General features: G+C 36.2%; 1 protein-coding gene and 1 long non-coding RNA gene across 3 annotated transcripts; both read left to right on the top strand.

The window, feature by feature from the left end:
• Positions 1-329: 329 nt before the first annotated feature.
• On the top strand, positions 330-6,443 carry LOC125255577. 2 transcript variants are annotated; one of them, XR_007181937.1, is made up of 7 exons: positions 330-445; positions 3,102-3,260; positions 4,528-4,673; positions 4,792-4,929; positions 5,026-5,264; positions 5,571-5,693; positions 5,799-6,443. It is a non-coding gene; the product is annotated as an uncharacterized LOC125255577 (long non-coding RNA). The 2 variants fall into 2 exon arrangements; XR_007181938.1 differs by lacking the exon at positions 330-445 and adding an exon at positions 2,212-2,316.
• A 1,374-nt stretch (positions 6,444-7,817) lies between these two features.
• Positions 7,818-11,816, top strand: LOC125256043 (ectonucleotide pyrophosphatase/phosphodiesterase family member 7-like). Its single transcript, XM_048171688.1, has 6 exons — positions 7,818-8,258; positions 9,380-9,525; positions 9,787-10,419; positions 10,501-10,744; positions 11,214-11,337; positions 11,422-11,816. Exons 1-6 carry the CDS (start codon positions 8,015-8,017, stop codon positions 11,480-11,482), a joined length of 1,452 nt encoding a protein of 483 aa, XP_048027645.1. The 5' UTR covers positions 7,818-8,014; the 3' UTR covers positions 11,483-11,816.
• Positions 11,817-12,677: the final 861 nt, after the last annotated feature.

Raw genomic sequence — 12,677 nt, 5'->3', positions numbered from 1 at the left:
AAATAGTCATGTCGGCCATTTGAAACCACAGTTTTTGGTTGTTCACAATATGTTGAATGACTAAAAAAATCTAAGACAAGAAGTTAATGATTTTCATTTGTAGCATAGTTCATTAGATTCGTTAGCATCGCGGTTAAATCATTCATACGACATACTGTGCAATAAACGACTGGTAAACACTGTAAAAACGTAGTAATTTATAATAAATTAAGTTTATATATGATGTGTTTGAACATATAGTGAGTAGACTATGTATTTATATTTCTTTGGCTATAGTTTGCAAACCTTAATATAACGGAGAGCCGAACAAACCGTGGAAGCGGCGGCAGGCTTTGATGAGAGGAGCCGTTACTTTCAAATCCGATCGATGATGAGCTGAGTTTTTTGGCGCGCGAGCAGCGCGAGGATCAGTGAAGCGATGACACTGCAGAGGAATAGCAGCAGGGTAGGGTTGCACCAGCCGTTCCTAAGTTCTTTCTGCACACTAGAGGCCTAGTAACTACTAGCTAGTTTGTAACTAACTCTGTACTTTATTCGGCTGGACCATTTGTTCTTAAGGCAAAACGTAGCTAGCTAGTAGGTCGTAAGCTCTCCGTAAAGTAATGCGCAGTCGCATAATATGACGTTTACCCTCAATGATGCAAAAGCAGCCTTCAAATACGTGAACAGAAGTTGTTGAAATGCCGTGAATTTCAGTTTATCCTTCATTCTAATTTATTTTGCCTCATGTAACTAACGGTAAATTAAAAAAAAAAAAAAAAAAAAAAAAGTTTCCATCAAATACAATACTACTTAATCATGAATAACACGTTTTTTTATATATATGTAAATAATATTCAGAAACTGTATTTGAAACGAAATTAATAAGGATCAATAAATAAATACTGATAAATTTAATTATTATGACAGATTTTATTTGACATGCACAACACGGAATGATGGGACCGATGCACACAAGAACCCCTTAAAGGGTTAGTTCACCCAAAATTATGTCATTTATTACTCACCCTCATGCCGTTCCACACCCGTAAGACCTTCATTAATCTTCAGAACACAAATTAAGATATTTTTGTTGAAATCCGATGACTCATTGAGGCCTCCACAGTCAGCAATGACATTTCCTCTCTCAAGATCCATTAATGTACTAAAAACCGCCAATCTGCTGAAATCACGTGACTTTGGCACTCCGAACAGCTGATTTGACACGCTGATTCATTTGTGCTCTGATGCTTCATGAAGCAGTGTTTTGAAATCGGCCATCACTAAATAACTCGTTATTTTGTTTGGGGTTTTTTTGGCGCACCAAAAATATTCTCGTCACTTTATAATATTAATATTGAACCACTGTACTCACATGAATTAATTTAAATATGTTTTAAGTACATTAATGGATCTTGAGAGAGGAAATGTCATTGCTGGCTATGGAGGCCTCACTGAGCCATCGGATTTCAACAAAAATATCTAAATTTGTGTTCCGAAGATTAACAAAAGTCTTACGGGTGTGGAACGGCATGAGGGTAAGTAATAAATTACAGAATTTTCATTTTTGGGTGAACTAACCCCTTAACTGTTTACAGATCTTACAATAACCCTTTTCTAGAATTTGAGTTCCTCTAAGCCAGTGGTCTCAAACTCAATTCCTGGAGGGCCACAGCTCTGCACAGTTTAGGTTCAACCAACTCCAGCTCACACCTGTTTTTAGTAATCCCGAAGACCTTGATTAGATGGATCAGGTGTGTTTGAAAGGATTGGAGCAAAACTGTGCAGAGCGGTGGCCCTCCAGGAATTGAGTTTGAGACCACTGCTTTAAGCACTTCAAGGTCTCATTAATGAAAATGTCCAGAACATCAGAACTGAATATAGAATGCTTAAAGGATCCCATAAGTTCCTGCAAGCACTGCAAAGACGTCAATGGTTCCACCAGTAACCCTACTATATATAGGAGAAAGAGCTTTGAGGCACTTAAAAAACATTTTGAAGTTCCTTGGGTATCTGACAGGATATTTGAGGCACCTTCACTAGACTTGATTTTGTCCATAGGGAATTGATTGGCTCATTGTGGTTTGCTATTGCTGTCATCTCATGTGAGTGACAGTAAACATGTCATCAGAGAAGAGATGACGCTGCAAGATGGGAAGGGGACCTTAAATATTACTGTACTGTATCTGAACAAAGAGCCAGTTCTGAGTTTGAGAAATGTATTTATCAAAGGCTCAACTCTCTCTGGTGGACAAGTTTGTGAAGCATGAGGTATGACGCTAATGTGGTCGGCTGATAAAGCATCCATGAAGCTTCTCATCAGGTAAAACCACTAAGGTAGGACAACTGGAAAATCTGGGCTCTCTTGAAAACTCTTCAAGAAAAAAAAAAAGTAAAACAGGCACCTTATCACACTATCAATAGTACAAAAAGAGGGGTTTTAAAGTTTCTCAATAATATGTCCCAACTACCTTCAGTGCATTTTATTTAATTGTTAGCCTATTTTTTATTTAGACAATTTGTCAAGTATTGATTTTTGGAGGTGGTGTTATGGGAATTAAGTTGAATTTTTCTAGAGAAACTGCCTCATGCAGCTTGAACACTATAGGTCACCTTTTGAAGCACCGTCTGAATGATTATCAAAAGATTAACAAGAATGATTAAGTGATATTACATTTCAAACCAATTTCACTAGCATACTGTAGGTAGAAGATGCCTGGCTAGATGCTTATATTGGCACAAAAGAGACTTCATTTAGCCTATATTTAATTTATTATTATAAGCAGTTAACTATAAATCTAAGGAAAACTGCTGAGTAATTGTCATTGCTATATAACTTCTGATAAGACTGCAAGATAACGCAAGATAACAAACATGCAATCCATCCAATAAACCTCAATGATAATGTGAACTTAAGTCTGCAGAAACTGATGGCAAAGCAGACTGAGGCGAGAGAGCTGGAAATCCATAACTTGTTTCTGTGTAAAACAGAGTAGTGGAATAGTTGTCGTGTTATTGGCACTAAGTATTTGCTGCTTATATTCCCTGTGTCTCACTCCAGTCAGAGATCGCTGCACAACAGGCAGAAACAAACTACTGCTGACCATTTTTGATGGTTTCAGGTGAGACTACGACAGAGATGTGGACACCCCAAACCTGGAAAAAATGGCTGAAGGAGTCAAAGCAGCATATGTCACGCCACCTTACCTGACCATCACTAGTCCAACACACTTCACCCGTTATCTGGTATGGAGAAAAAGACAACAACTCATTAAAAAAAAGTCAGTGTAATTTTGAAATTCATTTTCTGTTTAAAATATTTACTTGAGATCATTTATGGTGACCCCAAAACTGCAGGTTTTATATCAAATAATAGTGCATGCTTCTTTACATCAATAAAATTGTTAAAGGTCCCATTTTTCGTGGTTTTTTGAAGCTTTGATTGTGTTTATAGTGTGCAATATAACGTGTTCATGTTTCGCGTGTAAAAAAACACAGTATTTTTCACATCATTTACTTATCTGTATACTGCTGTTTCCACTGTCATAAAAACGGACTGATGACTTCCTTGTTCTATGAAGTCCCTCCTTCAGAAATACGTAACGAGTTCTGATTGTGCCAGCGGTTCCTGTGTTGTGATTCGACAGCAGCTTCTGCTCCATCTTTCAAGAATAATCTTTGTGCGAATCCGGCATTAAACTGATTGAGATTGAGGAAGCTGTCCTCAGCAAAATGTGCTGCACATAGTTTTACATGTGGATTATAATTTTCAGGAACCGAGTTAAACGTTGTAACCATTGATCTCTAAGTACAGCGTCCCTGGGAAGGCCAAACAAAGGTGATTGGACTGCAGGATGAAAATAACAGCGTTTCGACGACATGGCGACAAACACACTCTACAAACACAACTCTTGCTCTTCTCCGTGGGAGCGCAACAGGACCACGCCCCCTTTTTTGTGTATTCCTGTGGGCGGAGGTTAGTCAAAAAACTGTTTTAGTGACGTCATTAAAGAAGGAAGTAGAGGGATGTAGTCCAAACTGGCCGTTCGATGTAGGCGACTTCTGTTAAATAAAATATCTCACTTGGCATTGAACTTTGAGCTTTAAAATTTTACAGATTTTATTTATACTCTAACAACAACATTACACACTAACTAAAGTTTGAAACATGGGATCACGAAGAACGGGACCTTTAAATTATATCTATTGCAGACAATAGTGCTGATATTTATGGTATATTAGTATTTAATCACACCACTGAATATTACATGTGGTATTTTTATGAAAATGTGTGTGCTTTTATGTGAAATTACTATAATATATAAATTATAAAGTAGTAAGTAGCAGTGTTTTTTTTTTTTTTTTATGGAAATTTGTGTAAAATTAATTTCAGGATTTTTATTATTATTTTGATTATTTGTTTTTCATGTGTCATGTTTACACCTTCTCCTGAATGAGAATGGATGGCATTTGTTCAGCGACAGCAATGCATAAAAATACATATAGAAGTCACTGAATCAATGACCAATGATCGTTTATTTCCCCAAGGAAGGTACATTGAGAACCACGGTGTGAATCATAATGTGTGGTTCAACACAACCACGCGACAAAGGAAAAAGTACTACATGACACAGTTTGTTGATGAATACTGGGATAATGGCAGTCAACCCATTTGGATCACAGCTCAAAGACAGGTACATCTCAAACCATAGACAAATTAATTAAAGGGATAAAACAGATTCGGTAATCATTTACTCACCCTCAAGTTGTTCCAAACCTGTATGAATTCCTTTCCTCTGCTGAACACAAAAGAAGATATTTTGAAGAATATGGGTAACCAAACAGTTGATTAATACTATGGAAGTCAGTGGGGTCCATCAACTGTTTGGAGTTACCAACATTTTTCAAAAATGTTGGTTCTACGCAGACCCAGGATATGTCATCAGTGGGGTGAGCACAAAGTAAATGCCTATAATGGACATTGAATTAAATATACATTGAAAACTTTACATTATATGTGATTTTATATTCTAAATTTTCTTCCAGTTTTACCCACTTCAGACCCAAAAAGTGGAACATGGCTATGACAATCAAGTCATGGACATGAAGCCTTTCTTCAGGGCAGAGGGACCAGATTTCCATAGTAACTTGTTGGTTGGACCATTTGAGACTGTCAACGTTTATCCTCTAATGTGCCACTTACTGGGTATAAAACCAGAAATCAATGACGGGTCACTGGATAACACCCGACACATGCTCATATCCAATGGAGAGACATTCTGGAGGTAGATCCAAATAAAAGTTTCTCAACATTTTCCAAATTTGATAAAATAAAATATAAATGGTTTGTTGACAGGTAAATATTTAAACTTCATGCCAAAATTTTGTCCCATTTTGTCTATAATATCAAACACAATATATGTTAACCATCAATGAACCTTGAGCGTTATCTTTATAAGATTTACAGAAGCGCCATTCTTTTAACTTTGTTATTAACTATATTAACAAAGTATGAACCAAATCATTTGATCTAATCATAAATGGTCAGGTCAATCAAATTAACTCACAATTTTTTTTCTTGTTTCTTGCAGATGCTCCTAAGTCTAGTCTTCAGAATGTGTTCATTGGTCTTGCTGCTGCTGCTAGATTTTTATTGCTTGTGTTTGTGGTTGTTACATCCTACAACGATATAGAAGACGCAAAATTAATCCAAAGTATGGCACAGAGCTACATTAAGACTTGTTATTGTTATTTTTGGCAACAGTTTCTTTCTGTTTAATGAAAATCTGATGTATTTCTTTACCTTTACTCTCTAACAGAGCGAAAGAAATAGGAGATGAGGATGAGATGAAAGCCGACTCCAAGCAAACATCATTTTAAGATATTTATAAGATTGTAATACTGTTCAGACTTCCAATATCACATTAAGGTGGTGGATCATTATTTATAATAGATACCTTTATCTCTAATGGAAGATCACAGAATAAGCCTGTTATTTTGTCCACTGAGCTTTATGTACATTTGTTTTCAGTAGTCATCATAATACATTACCATGGCTTAAACAGCTACTGTAGCATTTGACTATGGTAGGTGAACTTGGTAGGCGGTGGTGGGAAGGTGCATCATAAACTGCATTATGAAATGAAATGTGTTTTGGGGTCATGAATGTGCATCATGCAGCCACATAAAACAAGCATGTGCATTTCAGTTAATGAAAGCCTGGGTCAAGACCATGAAAATACCAATAACACAAGCAGACGGAAAGCATGCCTGTGGTGTTCAGACCAGGTCTTCTGGTCTACATCTGGTGGGTGTATATGAATATGGATGTCTACTGTTCTGCATAATACTAATGAATAGAATTGAGGGACTGAAAATCTTATAAATGAAACCTATAAGTTCTGCATAGTATTATTGTGAATATCTAATATAAGTATATGCAACAGCACAATGAAATGACACATGAATGTAATATCATCTGTAAATAAAATATTTATAAACTCAAACCTCATTTCAAAGAGTCATGTATTATTTTTATGCCAGAATTACCTGTAGACTTGCTGCATAACTTGCACAACATAAAATATATTCTCTTGTTTATCTTGGTATGAATACAGCAGAAACCAGTGTAATATACTGATGTCTTATGAATGAGCAAATTAGGTTCTCCTATGATCAGGGACTCACTCACCAACGGAAGCTCAACAGAAGTAAGGTGAATAAAACAGGACAATGACCAAATCAACAAGAGAATGGCCTCAAACAGAAGAAAACACCATGGAGTGGCCCAGTCAAAGTCTTGACCTCAACTATGATTAAAATGCTTCACAATAACCTCAGAGCAATTCACACCAGATTTATAAAGAAGTGCAAAGTGCAGCTCCTGACAGTTGTGTAAATCTGAACCACAAAATTAGATTAGCAACATAAAACTATATGACTCAAATGCATTAAAATAGCATGCATTCCATTAGGCCACATATTTTTTGGACAATTTCAAATGTGCATAAATTCAGAATTGAATAACCCAAAGAATTTGTATATTGTGTGGTTACAAACAATGAAAATACCTTTTGTTCTAAATGATCATGCACTTAACAACCTGGTGGTTAAAGATCTAGAATGTAGCATTCCCTGTATGCTGAAAAGACCAGCGTGAATGTCCAAGCTGGTTAGTGCTGGTCTAGCTGATGAAACTGGTTAGCCAAGGAAATTGCACTAGTTAAGAAGGCTGGTGGGAGCAAAACAAAGCAAGTTTTGCTTGTCATTTCAGCAGGGATGATTCCCAAGTTGGTTTTTATGGGAGTTCTAAAGGAAGTGAAAATGTACAAACTTTGATGTATTAGAGGGGACACTGGAAAATGTGATGTCCTGATCAATGTGACTTTTGTTAAATAGAATTATTTTTGCATTAACTAAAATTTATCCATGGCTCTAAATTTAGTTAAATGGATTATGTTTATTCCAGTGTTTGTATACTGTTGTGAGAATTTGTATGTCTGTGTTTTTTGTTGCGATTTGCTAATGCTCATGGTAGATTATCACACGCTGCTTTATATTGTACCTCATTTGTCTGAAGCACTGTCTGATTGATAAAGTCCAAATGCTTTGGTTATCTACAAGCGTAGATAAATAACTCAAATAGGCAATGCAGGTGTAATGACTGGTTAAACACTTATCTTTACCTTCACACTACACAGCCTTGATATAAAACACCATGTTTCATTTTATATAACCAGTGAGTTGTAAATCATATAAGTTACTAGTTACGTAGAAAAGAATTGCTTTTGTCCGATAACTCCTGATAAGCCACTTGATAAGATAACATAAGATAGCATAAGCATGTAATTCATCTCATAAACATCTCTAATGTGAACTTTAGTGTGCAGAAATCGATGGCAAAGAACACAAACAAAAGGATCATTCAAAAGCTGCGGCTATTAGATCAAGAACAACCATCAGACCCATCCAGAGAAAAGCAAGACTGTTTCATCAAACCTGTTTCTGTGTAAAACAGAGAAGTGGAATACCTGACATGTTTTTAGCACTGAGCGTTTTGCTGCTAATCCCTGCGTCTCTCTCTGCTCCAGCCAGAGATCGCTGCACCACAGGCAGAAACAAACTTCTGCTAATCAGCTTTGATGGGTTCAGGTGGGACTACGACCGAAATGTGGACACCCCAAACCTGGACAAAATGGCTGAAGAAGGGGTCAAAGCTGCATATGTCACTCCACCTTTCCTGACTATCACTAGTCCAACACATTTCACCCTGTTATCTGGTAAGAAAAATACAATAACAAAACACTTCTAATTAAAGTAAATAGATAATACATATAGTGTCCTTAAAACTGGGTTCAGTAATATATATATATACTTTGTTTTTTTGAAAGAAATTAATACTTTTATTCTGCATGGATTCATTAAATTGATCAAAAGAGGAAGTAAAGACTTCTACATTGTTACAAAATCTTTTTCCAAAATATGTTGTTCTTTTGAACCTAAAAAAAGAAAAGAAAAATATCACAGTTTTAAATGTCTCTTGAGCACAAAATCAGCATATTAGAATGATTTTTGAAGGATCATGTGACACTGAAGACTGGAGTATTGAAGATTCAGCTTTGCCATCATATAAATAAATTATATTTTAAAATATATTAATATAGGGGAAAAAAGTTATTTAAATTGTAAATATATTTCCCAATATTACTATTTTACTGTAATTTTGTATGTACTGTAGTCCTGGTTAGCATAAGAGCAGAAGAGACCACAAAGTTTTGAACGGTAGTGTATACAGTATGCTTTCATTTATTTATTTTTAACTTTAATAAAAATCACTAAAAATGCAAGGGGTCTAAGCATTGATTGCTTGCAGATGCCACTTCCTTTGATATGATATACTCTCTCTAATGTAATGAAATTGACACAGATTTACCCAGGTGAAAAAAAGTACATTTCAATAATGTACTTAAAGTGCTCTATTTTTGCGCACTAATTTTGTACTTTTTTTACAGTACAAAATTAGTGCACAAAAATAGAGCACTTTAAGTAAATTATAGAAATGTACTTTTTTTTCACCTGGGTAAGTGTAGCTCCAATTTCATATATATATATATATATATATATAATGGATGACTACAAAGGACTTGCAGTTTTAGGGTCAATATATTGCTTGTTCACATAGCTCACAAGAATAATACTAGCAATGCCAAGTCCATGGGTTTGAGTCCCAGAAAATGTATGAACTGTTAAAGCAAATATATATTGAGTGTAACATAAGTTTTGGATATCTGTGTCTGCCAAATGCATAAACTATGTAAAAATGTAAAGTTCTGGGGAAGTTTTAGTAGAACACTTACAAGTGACACTGAAATATATATATATATATTTTTTTTTTCTCCAGGAAGGTACATTGAAAACCATGGTGTGATTCATAACAATTGGTTCAACACAACCACACAGGAGAAGAAACAATACTACATGACGCAGTTTGTGGATGACTACTGGGATAATGGCAGTCTACCCATTTGGATCACAGCACAAAGACAGGTACATCTCTCAAACCATTCCAACTTGACACAAAAGCCTCAGGACATCTCAAAGTTAAAAACTAAGGTTCATAATTTAGACCTCAAACAGCAAAGTGACTTGGTGGCCTCTAACATGCTAATGTGCTTTATGACATTAACTTTTAATAATTCATTATTACATCTCAAACTTGGCAAGAGAGAAAAAAAATACTATATCACTCATTAGTTACATTGGCATTAAATAAAACATAAACTGACTTGTAAATGCATCTTTTCCTAGGGTCTTAAAACAGGATCCTTACACTTCCCTGGCACTGCCGCCACATACCAGAAAGAAATAGTCCAAGTGAGGGAGGTGGAACCAAGGTTTTATGACCACACCAATGAGACGGCATGGAGAGAGAATGTGGAGAAAGTCATGAGGGAATGGTTTAAAGATCAAGACTTAGACTTTGTCACTTTGTATTTTGGCGACCCAGATTCGACCGGCCACAAGTATGGACCTGATTCACCTGAGCTACGCGAGGCGGTCAAGAAAGTGGACCGAACTGTGGGCTACATACGGGAAACTGCTGAGAAACATGGGCTTAGTGACCATCTGAATATTATCATCACAGCTGACCATGGAATGAGCACTGTGTTCAAAGGAGAGCAAGTAAAAGAGATAATACTCACTGACATCCCAGGATTCTCCTTGAAAGATCTGAAATTCCACATGGTGGATTATGGGCCTTCTGGGATGTTGTTGCCCAAAGAAGGGATGCTTGAAAAGGTTTATCAAGCCTTGAAAGGAGGTCATCCAAACCTTCACGTTTATAAGAAAGAAGACATGCCTGCTCGACTGCATTACGCCAAACATCCTCGTATCCTACCCATCGTTCTCTACGCAGACCCAGGATATGTCATCAATGGGGTGAGGATTCAGTATACATTAAAAAATGATTCAAATATACATTAAAAACATTACATTATATGTGGTTTTATGTTCTTCCAGTTCTACACATTCCAGACCAATAACGGGGAACATGGCTATGACAATCAAGTCATGGACATGAAGCCTTTCTTCAGGGCAGTGGGACCAGATTTCCATAGTAACTTGTTGGTTGGACCATTTGAGACTGTCAACGTTTACCCTCTAATGTGCCACTTACTGGGTATAAAACCAGAAATCAATGACGGGTCACTGGATAACACCCGACACATGCTCATATCCAATGGAGAGTCATGTGATTCTGGAGGTGACAAGAAAAAAAAATCTTATATAAATTCACATACTTATTTAATGTCGTGAAGGTCAGAAATAATATATATAGGTTATATATAGATAATATAGGTTATTTAAAAAAAAAAAATGACATTTCTTAAAATACGATATTTAAATTATTGACAACATCAATAATCAACTGCTATATAATGTCAAACACAATCTCTGTTGTGTCCTTAACTATCTTGACAGTTTAGGACAACTTATCGTGATAGTCATCAGATGTGGTATTGATAATGTATCTTTGATAAAATTTTATGTATGCTTACAACATTCAACAAACAATACCATCAAACTGTATCACTCTTGTCAGCAACTGGATAAAAGCCTGCAAGGATTTACCCTGTCCTTCACTATATGACTCCCATGAACCAGCTCTATCATTATCTTATCACAAATTACGTAACTTACAGGTCATCAATCAAATTTTTTTTTTCTTGTAGATGTTCGTGAGTCAAGTCTTCAGAACGTGTTCACTGGTCTTGCTGCAGTGGCTGGATTTTTAGTACTTGTGTTTGTCATTGTTGCATCCTACAACGGGTATAAAAGAAGCAAAGCGAATCAGAGGTACGAAATGGAGTACGGCATTAAGCCTTATTGTTATTTTCAGCACATTACCTAATGTATTACTTTACCTTCACTCTCCAACAGAGCAAAATACATCGAAGATGAGGACCAGATAAAAGCTGACTCCAAGCAAACAACATTCTAAGAGCGACAATCACTTATTCTTGAATTTTATGTTTGTCTTTCAATATTACAGTGAGATCCAAAAGTCTGAGACTACATCAAACATCTAGGGATTTCTTTTTATTTAAGTATGGAAGTAAGGTTTTAGAATTTTGTGAAATTTTTAAATAATGTAGAAAAATAAAGAAAAAAAAAATATTTAAGAATTCATGTCAAAGACTGCTTGAGTGCAGGTGTCATTAAAGAAAATTGGAACATACAATACTAAGATATTCAGAAATTCATGTACATTTTTCAATTAACCCTTCATTCATATTGTTGTGATAAAATTTGTAATTAAAAAATGTTTTATTCAATTAGAAGTGTTGATAACTTCATCTGTAATTAAAAATGCTGTTTTTAACTGAGCAAACTGTAAAACAGAGGCATGTTGACTGGTGATCTTAGATTCTCCACTGCCTTATGTTGATTATGCAGCAAATTTTATACAGTATATATTGATGCCATCTAGTGGAAATAGTGAGTATTTTCAAACTCAAAACAACTGTGACTGTATATGAATCAGTGCATGCTAGGAAATACTGGTAATGATGACAATCACATATTATTTACTCAATTCCTGAGACTTTCAAGTCTTCCAATCCTCTTGCATGCACACACACACACACACACACACACACATTTACCTTTAACCACACACAATAGGCTGCACAATGCCAGTCGGTCCTATGGAAAAACACGAAGCAGAAAAGGAGCTTATGAGGACTAAATGACTGACAGAAGTTATCATTACACAAAGCTGCAGATTCAATGATTTATGGTGAAATCCCGTCCAGTCATGTGGAATTTTCCCAAAATAAGTTTAAGTAAACAGCTCATGACAAAGAGGCACTCAGAGCAGGCTGGTATGCATAAACAGTTTGAACAGTGTGCTGCAGTGTAGCCCCCTCCAAACACACTCACACATACACACACACGCACGAACACACACTCAGTCACCCGCCAGAGCAGAGCCAGTCTGGAAATGTGGAGTCTCCCCCTGGCACGCGCGCCAGACTCCCATCCATCTTCCAGTGCAATAACATTTCTCTGTCTCTTCGTCTCTTGTCTATTGCTCTACTACTGTTGCAGGACACACACTCTGTCTGCAGAGATCATCCTTTATGCTCTTGGATGCAGGACACTTTTAAAGCAACATAGTCTTGAGTGCAGACGTT

The sequence above is a fragment of the Megalobrama amblycephala genome, linkage group LG20, assembly GCF_018812025.1.
Source record: "Megalobrama amblycephala isolate DHTTF-2021 linkage group LG20, ASM1881202v1, whole genome shotgun sequence".
In the NCBI taxonomy this organism is placed as follows: domain Eukaryota; kingdom Metazoa; phylum Chordata; class Actinopteri; order Cypriniformes; family Xenocyprididae; genus Megalobrama; species Megalobrama amblycephala.
Note: the sequence above shows the minus strand (reverse complement) of the source record. Positions and strands in the feature narration are given on the sequence as shown.

What these genes read in the sequence shown, in the direction of transcription:
- LOC125256043 (XM_048171688.1), top strand. Translation starts at nt 8,015, where the DNA reads ATGTTTTTAGCACTGAGCGTTTTGCTGCTAATCCCTGCGTCTCTCTCT. An exon ending in ACATTTCACCCTGTTATCTG is followed by an intron (nt 8,259 to 9,379) that starts GTAAGAAAAATA and finishes TTTTTTCTCCAG; the next exon opens with GAAGGTACATTGAAAACCAT. An exon ending in AGAAGCAAAGCGAATCAGAG is followed by an intron (nt 11,338 to 11,421) that starts GTACGAAATGGA and finishes ACTCTCCAACAG; the next exon opens with AGCAAAATACATCGAAGATG.